This window comes from Chiloscyllium punctatum, chromosome 22, assembly GCF_047496795.1.
Source record: "Chiloscyllium punctatum isolate Juve2018m chromosome 22, sChiPun1.3, whole genome shotgun sequence".
NCBI classification, from domain to species: domain Eukaryota; kingdom Metazoa; phylum Chordata; class Chondrichthyes; order Orectolobiformes; family Hemiscylliidae; genus Chiloscyllium; species Chiloscyllium punctatum.
Genome location: NC_092760.1, coordinates 24614457 through 24636253, shown reverse-complemented (window position 1 = coordinate 24636253; position 21797 = coordinate 24614457). Strand labels below are relative to the sequence as shown.

Here is a 21797-nt window from a genome sequence, read left to right as displayed (position 1 = left end):
TAGTTTCTATACATACAGACAAAGAAGGATGCCTCTTTGACTGGGACAATACACACACCCTAGGACAGGCGAAACAAAGATACATAACAGAATTCTCAGAGGCATGGCATTCTAACCAGAACTCCATCAATAAATACATCAATTTAGATTCTATCTACATTCCCCTGAAAAAAAAAGAACCAGAAATGACATCACCCACCTTAAGAAATCAAGACCTATAAATAGAGAGGAGGAACATGCCACTAGTGCTTCACCGGAGACTCTCACTGATGATGTTACCTATCCATGGTGACAAAACATCTGAAGACAAAACTTCAAGCTCAGCAAGCGAACTTACAGATTTATCATCAAGCTGAGCTACAAATCTACTCAAAAATCACTATCCTCTCAGCACTTAACTTGCTCTTTAAAAATCCTATATGTTTCAATGAAAACACCTCTGATTCTTTTAAACTCCTGTGAGTAGAGTCCCAACCTGTTTAGCATTTGTTCATAAGACAATCCCTCCTAACCAGGATCATCCGAATGAACCATCTCTAAACTGCTTCCAATGAAAGGATATCTTTCCTTAGCAAGGTGTGTGATAAGCTCTGCTCATTCAGAAAGTAAGGAAGAATGGGATACAGGGAAATCTGGCCATCTGGATACACAATCAGCTGGCCCATAAAACACAGAGGGTGCTGTTAGATAGAAAGAATTCAGCCTGAAGCTTGGTGACAGCGTTCCGCAGAGATCTATTCTGGGATCTCTGCTCTTTGTGGCTTTTATAAATAACTTGGATGAGGAAGTGGAAGGGTGGATTAGTAAGTTTGCTGATGACACAAAGGTTGGTGGAGGTGTGGATATTATGGAGAACTGTTGTAGGTTGCAATGGGACATTGACAGGATGCAGAACTGGGCTGAGATGGCAGAAATGGAATTCAACCTGGAAAAGTGTGAAGTGATTCACTTTGGAAGGTTGAGTTTGAAACCAGAATACAGGGTTAAGGCAGGATTCTTGGCAGTGTAGAGGAACAGAAGGATCTTGGGGTCCATGCCCATAGATCCCTCAAAGTTACCACCCAGTATGATAGGGTTGTTAAGAAGATGTATGATATGTTGGCTTTCATTAACAGCGAGATTGAGGTTAAGAGCCACAAGGTTATGCTGTTGCTCTACAGATCTGTGGTTAGACCATGCTTGGATTACTCTGTTCAGTTCTGGTTGCCTCATTATAGGAAGAATGTGAGGGTTCAGAGTGGATGCAGAGGAGCTTTACTGGGATGCTGACTAGACTGGAGGGCATGTCTTATGAAAAAAAGTTGAGGGAGCTAAGGCTTTTCTCATTGGAACGAAGGGTGAGAGGCAACTTGATAGGTGTGTACAAGATGATGTGAGGCATAGATTGAGTGAATAGTCAGAGATTCTTTCCCCAGAGCAGAAATGGCGATCACAAGAGGGCATTATTTTCAGGTAATTGGAGGAAGGAGGGGAGATGTTGTGGATAGGTTCTTTACACAGAGAGTGGTGGGTGAAGGGAATTCACTGCCAGTGGTGGTAGTAGAGTCAGATATATTAGGGACATTTAAGCAACTCTTGGATAGGCACATGGATGATAATAAAATGAAGGGTATGTAATTTAGTTTGATCTTAGTGTTGGATAAAAGCTCAGCACAGCATCAAAGGCCAATGGGCCTATACTGTGCTGTACTGTTCTATGTTCTAAATAAGGAGACCAAAACGTCTCACAGTATTCCAGATATGGTCTCACCAGCACCTTGGACAGCTGCACTAAGATTTCCTTACTCCAACTCTCTTGAAATAAGAGCCAACATTCCATTATCTTTTGCACCGTGTGTTAAGTTTCTGTATTTCAAGTTCAAGTACCCCTAAGATATACTTACCACAGAAGAAGTGCAGTGATGGGTCACCAAAATTATTCCAGGTTTGACTTATGAAGAGAGATCAAGTCAACTGAGCCTGTATGCACTGGAGTTCAGAAGAATGAGAGGGGATAAAACATAACAACATAGGATTTAGGAGCAGACGTAGACCATTCGGCCATCAAGTCAGCTCCAGCATACAATACCAAGGTTGATCTGACTAATCTCAACACCACATTCCTGCGTTATCCCCATAACCTTTGATTCCCTTATCAATTAAAAATGTGTCCGTCAGCCATGAATATACCCAGTCTCCACAGCACACCATGAGAAAAATAATTCCTCTGAACCTCTCTCTTAAATGGATGACCCCTTTTGCTGAGATTATGACCTCACAGGAGAATCCAGGACCAAACGGGAAAAACACCTCTGCACCTAACCTGTCAAACCCACTAAGAATCAATAAGATATCCTCCCTGTATTCCAAATGCCAGTAAACACAAACAAAACTATTCAACCTCTCCTTTTAACCAAGCACATCCAGAATCAACCTGGTGAACCTTCTCTGGATTGCCTCCAAAGCCAGTATATCCATCCTTAGACGTCTGTAATATATTTGCCAGGCATGATTTTCCCTTCCTGAAGCCATGCTGACACTGCTTAATCTGCTTGATCATATTATTTATTTATAAATGCTTTACTATTACATTCTTTATAATAAACTCTTAACATTTGAAACTAACAGGTATTAAGCCTATGGTCATTTATTTTTTTAATCTCCCTCCCTTTTCGAATAAAGATAGCATATTGGCAATTTTCCAACCCTCTGGGGATTTTCCAGAACCTAAAGATTCTTGAAAAAATACAACCACTTCATCCACCATCATTGTTGCTCCTTCATTTAAAATCCAAGAATGCAATCCATCAGGAACAGGGGGTATATCAGTCTTTTTATCCATTAGTTTTTTTTCCCAAGGGTCTCACTGAAACATATATAATTCTGACAGGTAGGACAGACTGGATAATGATGATAATGGCTGAGGGGTCAAACACTAAATGTGTCAAGGTATTCAGGGAGAGAGCAGGAATGTAGTACTGAGTTATGGGATCAGCCATGATCATGCTGAATGGCAAAGTGAGCTCGATGAGCTGAATGGCTCATTCCTGTTCCAACTTTCTATGTTTCTATGATTAGTAACTTAATTGTTAACCAGTTTTGCCAGTTATTGTAAGGATAAGTTTCTTTATAATAAACAAGTCCTTTTTTTACAGCTTATTACAGAAACCTGTGAAAATCTCCTTTGTCCTGGGTAACAGTAACCAAGAGAAACAACTTCCGTATTTTGGTGATTAAATAAGAGAAGTATACTTTAGTCACGGCTCATGAAGTAGTGGGACGTGATCACCAGCAAACTGCTCCTGTTACAGTCACAATATCACACAGAATAAGAAGAACAGAAAGCACAGTGCCAGAGCAAATAGCAAGTTTAATTATGCCATTAACAGCTACAATGAGATGTAAGTACAAAGCAAGCTTCATGGATCAACAAAGCATGCAGGGACTAAGTACAAACTCAGTGGTCGACAGAATTGTGGAACAGAGCTGAAAATGTCTTGCTGGAAAAGCGCAGCAGGTCAGGCAGCATCCAAGGAACAGGAGAATCGACGTTTCGGGCGTAAGCCCTTCTTCAGGCTTATGCCCGAAACGTCGATTCTCCTATTCCTTGGATGCTGCCTGACCTGCTGCGCTTTTCCAGCAACACATTTTTGTCTCTTTCTCCAGCATCTGCAGTCCTCACTTTCTCTTCGAAGAATTGTGGAACACCCAAACATGTAGAAGGTGTGATTTCCTATCAACCAATGTTGCCAGGAATGTGGCAAAAAAGGTGGTTGGCAGAGGCAGTGCACAAGACAGAAGCCAATGCAGCTACAAAGAGCTGTGCATGGACCCAAGCAGACTGTGTGCAAGGAGCATCTTCAAACTTCAATAAAGACCACCTGGGTTCCAACCAGAGGTGTGTACCTGAAGTGATTGATAGACCAGAATCTGAAGATGTACACGTAGAGACAGCAAGTGCTGAACAGACATTTTACTCTGTCACCTTGTAGAAAGCATCAATGTCACCACAACGGCCAAACTGTTTGTAAAAATCTAAATGATTGGCCCTCAGAAAACGACTGATGATTTACTTATACCTAAGGTTGCTTTAGGGACAAGTGTCATGATCATACTCCTGTGAATTCGAACAAAAGATTTACAAGGATGTTGCCAGGCTTGGAGGATTTGAGCTTTAAGGAGAGGTTGAATAGTCTGGGACTGCTTTATGACTTTTTATGACTCTATAATGAAGGGGATGCAAAGGATAACTGTCCCACAGTCCTCAAATACATTTTTCAGATCTGCTGCTGACCCAGGTCCTCATCCTATTAACCCCACCAGGACCTTGCTACCTTCAATTCAAAACGAGCAATCTCCTCAAAAGGTTTTTGAAGTCCACTAACAAGAGATGCAAAAACAAAATGCCCAACCTCAAGGCTCTTAATCACTCAAAGCCATCTTCACTGAAATACTTTAGTTTTCCTGAAGATTTATCATTTTGGATACTATTAGGACACAATTTCTCAGGAATACTAGCAGGTCCATCTGCTGCACAAGAGGGAAGAAGAGGGACAGGACTATAGTGATACAGACACATTAGTAAGGGAAATAGACAGGTGCTTCTGTACGGCATCAGTATGCCCTTATTAAAGAGGAAGTGCTGGATGTCGTGAAACCCATGAAGGTGGATAAATCCCCAGGACCCAATCAGGTGTACTCTAGACCTCTGTGGGAAGCTCTTGTTGAGATATTTGTATCATTGATAGTCACAGGTGAGGTGCCAGAAGACTGGAAGCTGGCTAACATGGTATTATTATTTAAGAAAGGTGGCAAGGGCAAGCCATGGAACTACAGATAGGTGAGCCTGACATTGGTAGTGGGCAAGTTGTTGGAGGGAATTGTGAGGGACAGGATTCACAGGTATTTGGAAAGGTAAGGACAGATTAGGGATAGTCAAAATGGCTTTGTGTGTGGGAAATCATGTCTCACAAACTTGATTGACGGTTGATGAGGGCAGAGCAGTGGACGTGATCTATATTGACTTTCAGTAAGGCATTCGACAAGATTCCCCATGGGACACTGGTCAGCAAGGTTAGATCTCATGGAATACAGGGAGAACTACCCATTTCGATACAGAATTGGCTCGAAGATAGAAGACAGAGAGTGGTTGTGGAGAGTTGCTTTTCAGATTGGAGGCCTGTGACCAGTGACCAGTGAGTGCCACAAGGATCGGTTCTGGATACACTATTTTTTGTCATTTATGTAAATGATTTGGATGTGAGCATCAGAGGTATAGTTATTAAGTTTGTAAAATTGGAAGTGTAGTGGACAGCGAAGAAGGTTGCCTCAGATTACAACGGGATCTTGAGCAGATGGGCCAATGGGCTGAGAAGTGGCAGAAGGACTTATACACTTAATGGTAAGGTCCTAGGGAGTGTTGCTGAATAAAGAGACCTTGGAGTGCAGGTTCATAGCTCCTTGAAAGAGGAGTCGCAGATAGATAGGATAGTGAAGAAGGCATTTGGTATGCTTCTGGTATGAGGTGCTGCATTTTGGGAAATCTTAGCAGGACTTATACACTTAATGGTAAGGTCCTAGGGAGTGAGTCATAGAGATATACAGCACAGAAACAGGCCCTTCGGTCCAACCCGTCCATGCCAACCAGATATCCCAACCCAATCTAGGCCAACCTGCCAGCACCCACCCCATATCCCTCCAAATCCTTCCTATTCATATACCCATCCAGATGTCTTTTAAACGTTGCAATTGTACCAGCCTCCACCACTTCCTCTGGCAGCTCATTCCATACACATACCACCCTCTGTGTGAAAAAGTTGCCCCTTGTGTATCTTTTATATCTTTCCCCTCTCACCCTAAACCTCTGCCTTCTAGTTCTGGACTCCCCCACCCCAGTCCAGATCCTATCCATGCCCCTCATCATTTTATAAGGTCACCCTTCAGTCTCTGATGCTCCAAGGAAAACAGCCCCAGCCTATTCAACCTCTCCCTATCATACAAATCCTCCAACCCTGGCAACACCTATGAAAATCTTTACTGAACGCTTTCAAGTTTCACAAAATCCTTCCAATAGGAAAGAGACCAGAATTGCACACAATATTCCAACAGTGGCCAAACCAACGTCCTGTACAGCCACAATATGACCTCCCAACTCCGATACGCAATACTCTGACCAATAAAGGAAAGCATACCAAACACCTTCTTCACTATCCTATCTACCTGCGACTCCACTTTCAAGGAGCTATGAACCTACACTCTGCCAGCGGATGTGGTGGAGGCTGGTACAATTGCAACATTTAAGAGGCATTTGGATGGGTATATGAATAGGAAGAATTTGGAGGGATATGGGCCGGGTGCTGCCAGGTGGGACTAGATTAGGTTGGGATATCTGGTCAGCATGGAAAGGATTTATTTCCATGCTGTACATCTCTATGACTCCAACATCTCTTTGTTCAGTAACACACCCTAGGACCTTACCATTAAGTGTAGAAATCCAGCTAAGATTTGCTTTCCCAAAATGCAGCGCCTAGCATTTATGTGAATTAAACTCCACCTGCCATTTCTCAACTCATTGGCCCATCTGATCAAGATCCCGTTGTAATCTGTGGTAACCCTCTTCGCTGTCCACTACACCTCCAATTTTGGTGTCATCTGGAAACTTACTAACTATACCTCTGATACTCACATCCAAATCATTTATATAAATGATGAAACGTAGTGGACCCAGCACCAATCCTTGTGGCACTCCACTGGCCACAGGCCTCCAGTCTGAAAAACAACCCTCCACCACCACCCTCTGTCTTCTACCTTTGAGCCAGTTCTGTATCCAAATGGCTAGTTCTCCCTGTGTTCCATGAGATCTAACCTTGCTAACCAGTCTCCCATGGGGAACCTTGTCGAACGCCTTATTGAAGTCCATATAGATCACATGTACCGCTCTGCATTCATCAATCGTCTTTGTTAGTTCTTCAAAAAACTCAAGCAAGTTTGTAGACATTTATTATTGTCACATGCATCCAGATACAGTGAAAGTTATTGTTTTGGGTACTATCCAGACAAATCATACCTTATATATCAAGTTAGTAGATCAGATTTCAGAATACATAGTGTTATAGCCGCAGAGAAGGTGCAGAGAATGATCAACTCTATGACTGACCCATTCAAGAGTCTAATAACAACCAGGAATAAGCTGGTCTTGAATCTGTTGATGCACGTTTTCAAACTTTTGTATCATCTGCCCAATAAAAGTGGGTGCCAGAGAGTATAACCAAGGTGGGAGAGGTCTTTGATTATGTTGGCTGCTTCCCCGAAACAACTGGAAGTATAGGAGAAGTCAATGGAGGAAGGGCTGGTTTGTGTGATAGACTGAGCTGCATTCACAACTCTGTAATTTCTTATGGTCTTAAGCAGAGCAATTGCCATACCAAGCTGCGATGCTTTTGGCTAGGATGCTTTCTATGGTACATCTATAAAATTTGGTAAAATCATTGTTGTTATGCCAAATTTCCTTAGGTTTCTGGGGAAGTAGAGGCATTGGTGTGTTTTCTTAACTGTAGCGTCACCATCAATGGATTAAGGCAGATTGTTGCTGATACTTACTCCTCGGAACACGGATTCAACTGATCCAGGAAAAACTGAGTCAAGAGAGAAAACTCCAGCATCCAGCCCAGCACAATTTCATGAAGAGAAAATCAATGAACTGAATTTCTCATTCATATCTTCTTCAGAGTTGCATGCTGAGGAAACACTACAGCATCGGGAGTCAAGTACACCAGGTTTACTCACTGGGGAACAGGTTCAAATCCCACCAGGGCAGCTGAGTTCTTTTGTTTTGCAGTGTCGTGCAATCAGTGGACCACATGTATATAGATTATGGAAGGTTGCACCTCCTGTTTAATTATCTTTTTAAAAACCTTCTATTTGGTTGCACTTGCCTGTAGTAAAGATCTTAAAGTAGCTGGTGTAGAGAAGGCAGGCAGGCAAGTCAAAGGACCGTCTCAAGGGCGTGGCTCACATAGACACTGACAGATTCAGACAGGAGGCTATGACGTTGGCCATAATTCCTGCTGGCCTGCCTCAATTTCATGTCTTTGGATAGGGACTTCATAGTGTCCACTGGCAAACCTGAAGCCTTTAGAAATAGTTTGATACCATAGGGTATATTATTATCCCACCAACAGCATTTTTATTGAGACCACTCCCTTGTTTTCCCCTTTTTTTGTTTTGGTTTTTGTAACATTGCCTCTGGTAGACTCAGATTGTAACTGCTTAATTGGTGATTGTTTAATTGGGGATGGGTTTATTTACAAAGAAAAAAAAACAGCTCTTCCTTATGAGTGTTTAGTTTCTGGACAGGGAAAAGGTCCAGAAGGGAAAGGTAAAAATATTGTGCATATGTTATAGCTTTCCAACAAAATCCTCGTAGATCTCTCTATGTCTCTTTCTGCCCAAGCCAACATATGGCTGTTGGTCAGTGAAACAGCCATCACCTTCTCAAATGTGTATCGGGATAGGCAATCAATATATTGACTCAGCCAGCAAAGTCCACTTCTTATCATGAACAGAAATAATACAGAAGTATTGATAATATTGCCCTCATTGTACCATTTCACTCTGATTGCAATATCTCCTGAACCCCGAAGTTGAATGGAACACAGTTGTAGGTATTATGTTTGTACCATAAATAGAAATCTTAAAGAATAGAAAAAGCTGCCCCATTTATAATTCAAAATTAGTTTTGTTGCCATTAATAATAATACGTGTTCCTGAAATCTGTAACTTCTAAAAAGAATAGATTTTGACCTTCACCGTTCACTATTTTTTGATCAGCTGCAGAATGGAATGGTCTTTTTTCCAAACCTTTGATGGTGCAGGCAAGCTTTGTTTAGGTGGTGCTTTGTCCTGCCACTATGAAAGTGGAGAAATGGTTATACCTATACACTCTGCCTTTCAATTCAGGTTTCTTCTTGCTGAACAAAGAGACCTTAGAGTGCAGGTTCATAGCTCCTTGAAAGTGGAGTCGCAGGTAGATAGGATAGTGAAGAAGGTGCTTGATATGCTTTCCTTTTTTTGGTCAGAGTATTGAGTACAGGAGTTGGGAGGTCATGTTGCGGCTGTACAAGACCCTGGTTAGGCACTTTTGGAATGTTGAGTGCAAGTCTTGTCTCCTTCCTATTGGAAGAATGTGGTGATACTTAAAACGGTTCAGAAAAGATTTAAAAAGATGTTGCCAGGGTTGGAGGATTTGAGCTATAGGGAGAAGTTGAATACGCTGGGCCTGTGTTCCCTGGAGCGTCGGAGGCTATAGGGTGACCTTATAGAGGTTTATAAAATCATGAGGGGCATGGATAGGATAAATAGACAAAGTCTCTGGCCTGGGGTGGGGGAATCTAGAACTAGAGGGCATAGGTTTAGGATGAGAGGGGAAAGATATAAAAGAGACCTAAGGGGCAACTTTTTCACACAAAAGATGGTACGTGTATGGAATGAGCTGCCAGAGGAAGTGGTGGAGGCTGGTACAATTGGAACATTTAAAAGGCATTTGGATGGGTATATGAATAGGAAGGGTTTGGAGGAATATGGGCCGGGTGCCGTCAGGTTGGTCTAGATTGGGTTGGGATATCTGGTCGGCATGGACGGGTTGGACCGAAGGGTCTGTTTCCATGCTGTACATCTCTATGACTCTGTGCTGAGTATAGGAAGTTAGGACATAAAATCTCAAAATTATTAATGCTGGAGAATGTAGAAATATCAGATGAGTACACAGCTGAAGAAATGGTATACTGCAGAGAAGTGTAGATTCCTGAGACATGAGATCATGGGGAAAATAGGACCAGTATGAATAGGATACAGCAGAAGTGGAACCAATGTTCTCAGTGGGGTTTAAATTAGAATGGGAATCTGAGCAGGGAGACAGAGAAGGGAAAAGCAAGGATAGAAATAAAAGACAGGAAAGTAAGAAGTGAATGGTGAAGGCAGAAAAAAGACGAGCAAAAAATGGGATAACTGTGCAAAATAAAGCAAAGATGACTAATAAAATTAAAAGGACAAGTAAAGGTATTCTGTATTAAAGCGCAAAGCACTCACAATAAGACGGGTGAGTTAACAGCGCAAATAGATATTCACATTTATCATAGAAACACTACAGTGTGGAAACAGGCTATTTGGTCCAACAAGTCCACACTGACCCTCCAAAGGGTATCCTACCCAGACCCATTCCCCTACCCTATTATTCTACATCTACCCTGACTAATGCACCTAGCCTTCACATCCCTGAACACTATGGGCAATTTAGCATTGCTAATTCACCTAACCTGCACATCTTTGGACTGATGGAGGAAACCAGAGCAAGCGAGGGAAATCCACACAAACGCAAGGAGAATGAGCAAACTCCACACAGATACTGCTAAGCACTGAACCATCGTGCTGCCAATATGAGTTGCAATTACAGAGACAAAGCTGCAGGTTGACCAAGGATGGGAACTGAACATCCAGGGGTATTGTAATAAAGGAGAAAGGATCATGATGTGGAAAATGTATGGATGGAGTTAGAAAATCTCAGGGAGCAGAAATCATTGGCAAGGGTTGTCTATAGGTCCCAATAAAAGCAGGATGTAAGAAAAGACATTAAACAGATTCAAGACATATGCATAATGGGTACAACAGTAATCATGGGTGACTTTTGATATATATCGCAAAAACCAAACCAGCAATAATTCTGTGGAAGAGGATATCCTGGCATGTATACAATATTATGTTAGACCAATACAATGAGGAACCCACTAGAGAGCAGGCTAGACTAGTCTGGGTACTTTGCAATCAGAAAGGATTAATTAACAGCCTTTTATGCAGGATCTTTTGGGAATGGGTGACCATAAAATGATATAAATGTGAATAAATTGAATGTGAAAGTAGGGTCCTTAATCTAAATAAAGGAAACTATGAAAGTATGAAGCACAAATTGGCAATGGTGGAGTAGGCAACCTTACAAAAAGAACCGGCAGTGTATAGATAACCGATAATATTTAAGGAACATGTGCATGAATTACAATAATTATTTACTTTCAGTGGGTGCAAAAATAAAACAAGAAACATTGCTCAACCATGGCTTACAAACAAAATTCGGGTCATATCAGATGGAATGAGGAAGTATATAAATCAGCCAGAAAAACCATCAAGCCAGAGGACTGGAACCAGCTTAGATTACTTACAGTGTGGAAACAGGCCCTTCGGCCCAACAAGTCCACACCGACCTGCCGAAGCGCAAGCCACACATACCCCTACATTTACCCCTTCACCTAACACAACAGGCAATTTAGCATGGCCAATTCCCCTTATCTGCACATCTTTGGACTGTGGGAGGAAACCGGACCACCCGGAGGAAACCCACGCAGACACAGGGAGATTGTGCAAACTCCACACAGTCAGTCGCCTGAGGTGGGAATTGAACCCGGGTCTCTGTCACTGTGAGGCCAACCACTGTGCTACCGTGCCACCCGAATTCAGCAAAAGTGGACGAACAGGTTGAGATCGAGAGAGGTAAAATAGAAAATAAGCTTTCTATGCTGTATGACTCCATGACAAAGAAGACCCCCAAAGAAGTAGCAGAAATTGAACACATATTTTGGTTTCGTCTTCACAAAACAGTACACAAACCATTTTCCAGAGATGTTAAGGAACCAAGGGTCCACTGAGAAGGAGATTGGAGATAATGAGGACTGCAGATGCTGGAAAGTCAGAGTCAATAAAATGTGGAGCTGGAAAAAACAGATTGTCCTCCATTTCTGCCACTGATAGTCAGACCACCACCATGTATTTCCCTCCCACCACTTTCAGCATTCCACAGAGACCATTACCTCTGCAAATCCCTAGTTAGGTTGACGTTGCCCACCAACCCACTCTCCACTCCTGGCGCCTTCCCTTGCATGTAAACTCTGCACCCACACCTCCCCCCTCTCCTCCATCCAAGACGCCAAAGGATCCTTCCACATCCGGCAGAGATTTTCCTGCACACCCAAACACCTTATCTACTGTGTCTGTTGCTCTCAATGTGGTCTCCTCTACATTGGGGAGACAGGACAGCAACTTGCAGAACGTTTCAGAGAACATCTCTGGGACAAATGCACACCCTGTGGCCGACCACTTCAAGTCTCCCTCCCACTCTGCAAGTCCTGGGCTTCCTCCACTGCCAAATCTAAACCACCCGACGCCTGGAGGAATAATGCCTCATCTTCTGCCTTGGGACCCTCCAACCACACAGCATCTACATCAATTTCACCAGTTTCCTCATCTTCCCTTCCCCTACCTCATCCCAGATCCAACCCTCTAACTCAGCACTGCCCTCTTGAACTGTCTACCTGTTCAGCTTCCTTCCCACCTATCCACTCTACTCTCCGCTCTGACCTAACACCATCACAACCCCCCCCCCCGCCCCCCCTGCATCTACCTATCACCTTCCCAGCTACCTTTCCCCCATCCTCTTATCTATCTCTCAGCCCCCTCCCATCCCCACATTCTTGATGAGGGGGCTTATGCCTGAAACATCAGTTCTCCTGCTCCTCAGATGCTGCCTGACTTGCTGCGCTGTTACAGCACCACACTTTTCAAGCAAGAATGAGAGGACGTCTGCCTGAAAAATATAAAATTAAAAACACGGCTGGAAAGACAAGATACAGGAAGGATGCTTCCCTTGGTTGTGGAGTCTAGAACCAAGGGTTACAGTTTCAGGATAACAGAGAAGGACTAAGGTGAGAAAACATTAGTTAGGTCACAAATAGAATATTGTGTGCAGTTCTGGTCGCCACACGATTGGATGGATGAGATTGCACTAGAAAAGGTACACAGAAAATTCACCAGGATGTTGCCTGAAATGAAAAGAGTCAATTAGGAGGATTCACTGGATAGGCAGGGTTTGTTTTCTTTGGAACAGAGGGGGAATCTGATTGAGGTGTACAAAATTATGAGAGGCATAGACAGAGTGGATCATGAGAATCTTTTCCCCATAACAGACATGGCTAAGACTACAGAGCACAGGTTTAAGGCGAGGAGAAAGTGGTTTAGAGTTCAGAGAAATTAACAGCCAGAGGTTGGTAGAAATATGGACCATTCTGCCTGAGTGCATAGTGAAAGCAGTTACTATTGAAACACTTAAAAATCATTTGAATGAGAACATAAATGGCCAGGGCAGAGTAAACTACAGATCAAGTGCAGAGAATGGGATGAGTATAATTTGGCATTGACATGTTGGGCTAAAGGGCCTATTTCTATGCTGGATAACTCTGAAATTTCATCATAGAAAGATCAACCCATATATTTCACTACCAGAAACTGTGGACAGAGAACACTCAAGGGAGCGACCGAAACATTTCTAGACATCAAAAATAACAAAAATAAAAATTGCTGGAAATGCTCAAGCAGTTCCAGAGAAACAAAACCGAAAGAACTGCAGATGCTGTAAATCAGAAACAAAAACAGAAGTTGCTAGAAAAGCTCAGCAGGTCTGAGGAAGGGTCACCAGATGAAATGTTACCTTTGATTTATCTTCACAGATGCTGCCAGACCTGCTGAGCTTTTCCAGCAATTTGTTTTTGTTTCCAATTTACCGCAGGCACAGTTCTTTCAGTTTTTATTTATACATCAAAGATCTTGGGGGAATGGAAAGAAACCAGAAATATGGGACTGAGATGGAGGATCATGCTCAATGATACTGAATGGCAGATCAGACTTGAAGGGCTGAATAGCCTACTCCTCGTGTCTATGACAAACATCTTCAGCAACTCAGTGATAAACCAAAAAAGGAGATTTTATTTGGTATGGCACCAATACAGACCTTTAAAGCATCACCTGTTATTCACTCCTAGCAGAATCTGCAGATTATGTGCTGGATTTAAAAGCCCAATCATTCCTAAAATGAAGAGATTGCTTAAGGGAAACTTGGCAACTGTCGTCAATTTGAATTTACAAACTATTTCTGTTATTTTTTTTGGTTTTGCAAGTTATTTCAGGTAGAATTGCACTGTACAGAAGAGTATTACAATTGTTTCATTTGTTCAGCTCGACGAAAATAATCCTAACCTCGCCTTTAACATTGATTCCAATGGAAAAGTGCAGTTCACGGTTCAAGTCAACGGCCCGGGGCATTAAGTTTTAAAGTTAGTGATAGAAGATTAATGTTCTTCTGGCTGGTATCTGGGACTCACTGAAGGCTGCTCGAGCCAGGCAAGGAGCGGGGTTGAGAAGGTGGGAATTGAGCCTATGCTTTCAGCATCAGAGAGCAGCCTCCAGCTACCTGAGCTAACCAACCGTCCTTCCGGCAAGGTGGTTCCTCTTCTCTCACCGAATAAACCTACCATGACCCTCTGGGCGTGCCTGCCTTACAGAGGCTCCAACCTCACTCTAGCTATTCAGGTGTTGTGGTTCTGTTCGCCGAGCTGGGAATTTGTGTTGCAGACATTTCGTCCCCTGTCTAGGTGACATCCTCAGTGCTTGGGAGCCTCTTGTGAAGCGCTTCTGTGATCTTTCCTCCGCCATTTGTAGTGGTTTGAATCTGCCGCTTCCGGTTGTCAGTTCCAGCTGTCTGCTGCAGTGGCCGGTATATTGGGTCCAGGTCGATGTGCTTATTGATTGAATCTGTGAATGAGTGCCACGCCTCTAGGAATTCCCTGGCTGTTCTCTGTTTGGCTTGTCCTATAATAGTAGTGTTGTCCCAGTCGAACTCATGTTGCTTGTCTTCTGTGTGTGTGTGTGGCTACTAAGGATAGCTGGTCGTGTCGTTTTGTGGCTAGTTGGTGTTCATGGACACGGATCGTTAGCTGTCTTCCTGTTTGTCCGATGTAGTGTTTTGTGCAGAGTTGCATGGGATTTTGTACACTACATTAGTTTTGCTCATGTTGGGTATCGGGTCCTTCGTTCTGGTGAGTTGTTGTCTGAGCGTGGCTGTTGGTTTGTGTGCTGTTATGAGTCCTAGTGGTCGCAGTAGTCTGGCTGTCAGTTCAGAAATGCTCCTGATGTATGGTAGTGTGGCTAGTCCTTTGGGGTTGTCTTTCCCTTAGGCATCTGTTGATGAAATTGCGGGGGTATCCGTTTTTGTCGAATACATTGTAGTGTTGTTCTCCCTGCTGTTTTCAGGTGTTGTTGTTGGTCCTGGCTGACTCTTCCTTTTCTCTGATTTGACCCCTTTCACTGTCCGATTACCTCCGGGTCAGCGATGGCGACGGTTCCCAGTCAGCGGGAGCACGGGGTCTCCACAGCCCGACCGCGGGAGCACGGGGTCTCCACACCCCGACCGCAGGAGTCCTGACGTTACGCGGCGCCGCGCTCCACCCCCATTGACGCGTTGACGTCACCACGCTGTCAGCTCCGTGTGGAGGGAAAGGAGAAAGCCTGGAGAGGGAGAGGGGGACCGGGACCTAGGCCGGGCCAGGAAAGAGAGAGGAGGGCGGTGGGCAGGCCTAGGCCGGATCAGGCGACAGAGAGAGACCGAGGACAGAGGGGGGCGGTCCCCGGGCCAGGGCCAGGAGAGTAGCGGCGGCTCGATCCGAGCCCCGGCTGCGAGACGCCGAGCTGCGGCCTACCTCGGAAGCCGGTTCGATGGGGAAGAAGACGCGGATCAATCTGCCACAGAGCCGGCGACGCCCCATCTTACAGCTGGAGCCTGGCCACAGGAAGGAGGAGCGCGGCTCGGGCTCCGAGGGTGAGTTGTGGAGGAGGCTGGGCCTCGGGAGGAGAAGCCCCGGCTTGGCGGGGGAGGGGAGGAGGGGAGTGGGGAAACCCCAGTAACTGGCAATGCCTCAGAGGCTGCTGCTGTCATCCAGAACAGGGCTGAAGCCTGCTCGGATTGTCCACTGATAAACACGGGGTTAATATACCACCCACTTTATACACCACTGACATGAGGCTCTGATTGCTCAGCTCTACCCAAACCTGCACCTCCATCCTGCTCCCCTGAACTAAGGTCATCTTTCTCATTGTACTCGTGACTTTAACTAACAGAGCCATCCCTACACCTCTCTTTCTTGCTTTGGTGCCTAAAGCTCCTGTATCCTTTGCCCAGTTTCCAACTCATTCATCCGGCAGCCATGTTTCTTATGGCTGTCAAAACATTCTGATTTATTATTCACACCGCTGGTTCACAGAACAAAGAACAACACAGCACAAGAACAAGCCCTGAGGCCCTCCAAGCTTGGGTTGACACCTTTTGCCTTTACCATTGCCATTGGTCTTCACTTACAGGATCTGTACTCCTCTATTCCCTTCCTATATATGTATTTGTCTAGGTGTTTCTTAAATGCCACTATTATATCTGCTTCTGCCACTTCCTCTGGCAGTGCATTCTCAGCACTCACCACCCTTTGTGAGAAAAATGTGTCCCTCATATTTCTTTTAAACCTTCTCCCCTCACACTTTGAACCTGTGTCCCCTAGTAATTGACGCCTCCACCCTTAGAAAAGCCTAATTTTCCACTCTATCCACACCATTTGCAATCTTTTAAACTTCTGACAGGTAGCCTTTCAATCTCCTGTGTTCCAGTGAAAACAAATCCAGTCTATCCAACCTTTCTTCGTAGCTAAAATCCCCATACTAGGCAACATCCTGAAAAACCTCTCCAAAGCATTCATATTGTTCTGGTAGTGCGGTAACCAGAACTACACAATATTCCAAGTTTGGCCTAACTAAAATTCTACAAAGCTGCAACATAACTTGTCTATCCACAATACTCCTTCCAGTGAAGGCAAACATGGTAAGGACCATTTTTTACTACCTTATCTACCTGCACTCCCATCTTCAGTGACCTGTCAATCTGCACACCCAGATCTCTGCATATCAATACTCCTAAGGGTTCCGACATTCACTGTATAATTTCCACCTATACTTGACCTTCCAAAATGCATCACCTCACATTTGCCTGGATTAAACTCCAAATGCCGTTTTTCTGCCCATGCCTCCAACTGATCTGTATTCTGCTGTGTCCTCTGACAATCCACCTCACAACTCCACCAATGTTTGTATCATCCACAAACTTACAAATTAGACCGGCTACTGGTTTTCCTCCAGATCATTTATGTAGCTCACAAACAACAGAGGTCCTAGCACTGATGCCTGTGGAACACCACTAGTCATAGTCTTCCATTGTGAAAAGCATTCTTTCACCACTACCCTCTGTCTCCTATTACTAAGCCAGTTCTGTATCCAACCTGCCTGCTCACCCCGATACCATGTGACTTCACCTCTTGCATAAGTGTGCCATGAGGAACCTGGTCAAAGGCTTTACAGAAGAACCTTGATTATCCGAAGGAGATCTCGAGGTCCCGATAGAAACGTTACATCAAAGATGTGTTTCTAATGCTGATCGAAGAATGAGCTTGGCTCACTGAAGTGCTGCCACGAAAAGTCCTGGACATCAATGGGACCCCAGGCACCGTCTCCAAATGACTGACCACCTGCCCTCCCTCTCTACCCACACTTTCTCTGGAGTTCTACGTAGGGGTGAACCCTGAAATCCCCTTTCCCCAGATATTCCCTCTAACATTGCCCTGTACAGAGCAGAGATGGAACTTATCAAAAAGTTGTGTGCGTGCGCGCGCACACGCGTGTGCTATTTGGAGACTTATCCCCCAAATGCAGCAGCAGACATACTGTTGGTCTTCATTCTGGCTGCTCCGGAGGGGGAGGGGGGCTGATGGAGGCAGGGGCGTAGACAGGGGTCGGCCGGTGGGGAGTGGTGTTGGACGGAGAGCGAGAGTAGGATGGGGGTGGTGTTGGATGGGGTTGGGGACAGGCGGGGGGGGTGTTGTAGCGGGTGGTGTTGGTTGGGGGTGGTGTGGCGGGTGGTGCTGGATGAGGTTGGGCAGCATCAACTATTTGTTCCTCAAAATACTTAAATCAGGTTAGTGAGGCATGACCACCCCTGCACACAACCATGCTGCTGTTTATTGCTAATCAGTCCATATGATACTAAACGCTTATAGATCTTGTCCATGAGAATCTTTTCCAATAATTTTCCTATTTGAGGCTCACAGGCCTATAATTTCCTGGATTATCTCTGTTACCCTTTTTAAACAATGAGACATTGTCCAGTCCTCTGGGACCCCACCTGTGGCCAGAGGATACAAAGATGACTGTCATCTGTTTTATTTCAAATGCTACATACATGCATTCAAATACAGTCCACTCACCAGCATCCTCTTCTTTCCCTGTCTATTCCTCTACTCTACTGAAATCCCCCACGCCTGCTGTCTTCTCTCTCCTTTCTATAAAGCCCTGAGTCTGTGAGGCAACACAGCCATTTGGACTCATGCTGTTTGTTTCAGGAAAGTGTAAGTACCCCTCACTGTTCTGTCCCCTTCTGCGGCTAAGTTTTTTTTTCTATCTACACTTGAATGGCTTTCTGTGTGATGTGTCATGGTTATTTAGCTAATCTATTCTGTGGCTCACTCTTGCTTTCAAATCTGAAAAATCTCTCAGCCTATTGGACAATTGCAAAGATTGAGGCTCCGCCCTTCAAGGTCTTATCCCCATCACAGCTGCAGCCATAGATTAGCTTCCTTACAGTGTGGAAACAGACTATTTGGCCCAACAAGTCCACGCCGATCCTCCAAACAGTAACCCCCTTTATTCCTGATGAAGGGCTTTTGCCCGAAACGTTGATTTTACTGCTTCACGGATGCTGCCTGAACTGCTGTGCTCTTCCAGCACCACTAATCCAGAATCTGGTTTCCAGCATCTGCAGTCATTGTTTTTATCTAGTAACCCACGCAGACCCATTCCTACCTTATATTTACCCCTGACCAATGCATCTAACACTATGGGCACTTAGCATGGCCAATTCACCTGACCTGCACATCTTTGGACTGTGGGAGGAAAACGGAGCACCCGAAGGAAACCCACACAGACACGGGGAGAATGTGCAAACTTCGCACAGACAGTGGTCCCAAGGTGGGAATCGAACCCTGGTGCTGTGAGGCTAACCACTGAGCCACCATGCTGCCCGTACTCCCCTGTTCCCGATCACTGACCCAATCAGATGACTTTAGGGCTGTGACTGCACTTGGGACAAAATATGCACGGACCTTGCCCCTCCCTGATGAGTTGCAATACCTGCAGCTCAGCATCCAGCTCAAACTCTGAACTGATATTCCTTGAGCTAAATTTGTGCTGATCATACTAGCATCTATCAATTCCCATATCTCGCAGTGCTGTAAAAGCAGTGTAGTTGCTTCTAATCAGAAAGTAAACCTTCCTTTACTCTTTTAAATTGGGAAGTAACCAACTACGTTGTCCCCTTCAAACACTCACAGTACAGGTACAGTACTGGGTTAGATACAGAGTAAAATACCTTCAACTCTTAAAATAACGACAAAGTTCCCTCTACTCTTTAAAACTAAAAGTGAACATTCCTTGACGCACTCCATCAAGTACTCAGGACAGGTACACCACGGGGTGAGATACAGAGCAAAGCTTTTATTTTAAGCTGAGAGTCAGGTTGACAAGTTAGCACTGGTTAGCTAAGGTATTTTCATGGAGCGGGAAACGAGAAGTTTACCAAACTCCTGGAAATTTAAAAGACGGATAAGGTTTGAACATATTCCTTTCTGTTTTTGCAGAGCATGGATCCCTGTGTATGAATGTAAAGATACTGAGCTCTAAGCATGGCTCATTTATACTTGCTGACAGTGAAATACTTTTAGCCTTTCCAGTACCAGGTACAGACTGAAAGTGTAGGCGATGTATATTAAAATAAACTCCTCACCTCAATCCATCTCCATGCAACTTGTGGCCTGTTCTTAATCAGGAATCCAAAGGGATTCGACAATACAGTTACAACTTAAAAGGCATCTGGATGGGCGTATGAATGGGAAGCGTTTAGAGAGATATGGGCCGAATGCTGGCATATGGGACTAGATTAGGTTAGGATATCTGATCGGCATGGACGGGTTACACCAAAGGGTCTGTTTCCGTGCAGTACATCTCTGACACTAAATGCGTTAAAAACAAAAGGCTAACTAGGGAGAGAATAGGCCCCTCAAAGATCAGCAAGGCAGCCAATGTGTGGAACCGCAGGAGCTGGGGCAGATACTAAGCAAGTATTTTATATCAGTGTTTACTTTGGAGCAGGACATGGAAGATAGAAGTAAATAGCAACATCTTGAAAAAATGTCCATATTACAGAGGTGGTGGTGCTGGACATCTTAAAAAAACATAAAGGTGGACAAATCCCTGGGACCTGATCAGGTATACCCTAGAAATCTGTGGGAAGCTAGGGCAGTGATTGCTGGGCTCCTTGCTGAGATATTTGTATCATCAATAGCCACTGACAAGGTGTCGGAAGACTGGAGGTTGACTAACGTGGTGCCACTATTTCAGAAAGGTGGTAGGGAAACGGTAAGGAACTCTAGACCAGTGAGCCTGACATCAGTGTTTGGCAAGTTGTTGGAATCCTCAGGTACAGGATTTGTGTGTATTTGGAAAGGCAAGGACTGATTAGGGATCTTCAACATTACTTTGTACATGGGAAATCATGTTTTGCAAACTTGATTGAGTTTTTTTGAAGAAATATAAAAGAGGATTGATGAGGGCAGAGCGGTCGATATGATCTATATGGGTTTCATTTAAGGTGTTCGACCAGGTTCCTCACGGTAGTCTGATTAGCAAGGTTGGATCACATGGAATACAGGGAGAACTAACTGTATGGGTAGATAAGTGGCTCGAAGACAAAAGGTGGTGGAAGAGGGTTGCTTTTCAGACTGGAGGCCTGTGAACATTGGTATGCCAAAAGGATTGGTGCCGGGTCCAATGCTTTTCGTCATTTTATATAAATGATTTGGATGTGAATGAAGGAAATATGGTTAATAAGTTTGCAGATGACATCAAAATTGGAAGTGTAGTGGACAGTGAAGAAGATTACCTCAGTACAACGAGATCTTGATCAGATGGGCCAAGGATGGAAGGTGGATTTCAATTTAGATAAATTCTGATAAATTCTAAATTCAGATAAATTTAGATTCATTTTGGAAAAGCAAATCGGTGCAGGACTCACCTTAATGGTAAGATCCTGGGGCTTGTTACTGAACAAGGAGACCTTTGAGCGCAGGTTCTTCATCCCTTGAAAGTGTAGTCCGAGGTAGATAGGCCATTGAAGAAGGCATTTAGTATGCTTTTCTTTATTGTCCAGTGCATTGACTATCAGAGTTGCGAGGTCATGTTGCAGTTAGGCTGTTATTGGAATACTATATGCAATTCGGGTCTCCCTCCTGTAGGGAGGATGTTGTGAAAACATTTACCAAGGTTGGAGGATTTGAGCTATAGGAAAAGACTGATTAGACTGAGGCTGTTTTCTCTGGAGTGTCAGAGGCTGAGGGATGACCTTATAGAGGTGTACAAAATCTTTAGGGGCATGGATAGGATAAATAGACAAGGGCTTTTCCTTGCGGTGGGGCAAGTCCAAAACTAGAAAGCATTGCAAGTTTTGAGAAGATTTGTAGCTCAGGTTGAGGTTCTGGATGTAGGTTTGCTCGCTGAGCTGAAAGGTTCATTCCCAGACGTTTTGTCACCATACTAGGTAACATCTTCAGCCTCTGGGTAAAGCAGTGCTGAAGATTTCTGCTTTATATGTTTGGATTTCTTTGGGTTGGTGATGTAATTTCCTTTTTTTTTCTCAGGTGTGGTAGATGGGATCTAACTCGATGTGTTTGTTGATAGAGTTCTGGTTAGAATGCCATGCTTCGAGGAATTCTCGTGCGAGTCTCTGTTTGGCTTGTCCGAGGATGGATGTGTTGTCCCAGTCGAAGTGGTGTCCTTCCTTATCTGTATGTAAGGATAGT

The 21797-nt window shown here is 44.2% G+C and overlaps 1 protein-coding gene across 1 annotated transcript in view; it reads left to right on the top strand.

Moving 5' to 3' along the window:
* Positions 1–15297: 15297 nt before the first annotated feature.
* Positions 15298–21797, top strand: part of fnbp4 (formin binding protein 4) — a 43876-nt gene continuing 37376 nt past the window's right edge. Inside the window, exon 1 of the mRNA XM_072591901.1 lies at positions 15298–15670. Within this exon, the coding sequence (XP_072448002.1) occupies positions 15568–15670 (103 nt within the window). The 5' untranslated portion in view covers positions 15298–15567. The remainder of the gene's footprint in view (positions 15671–21797) is intronic.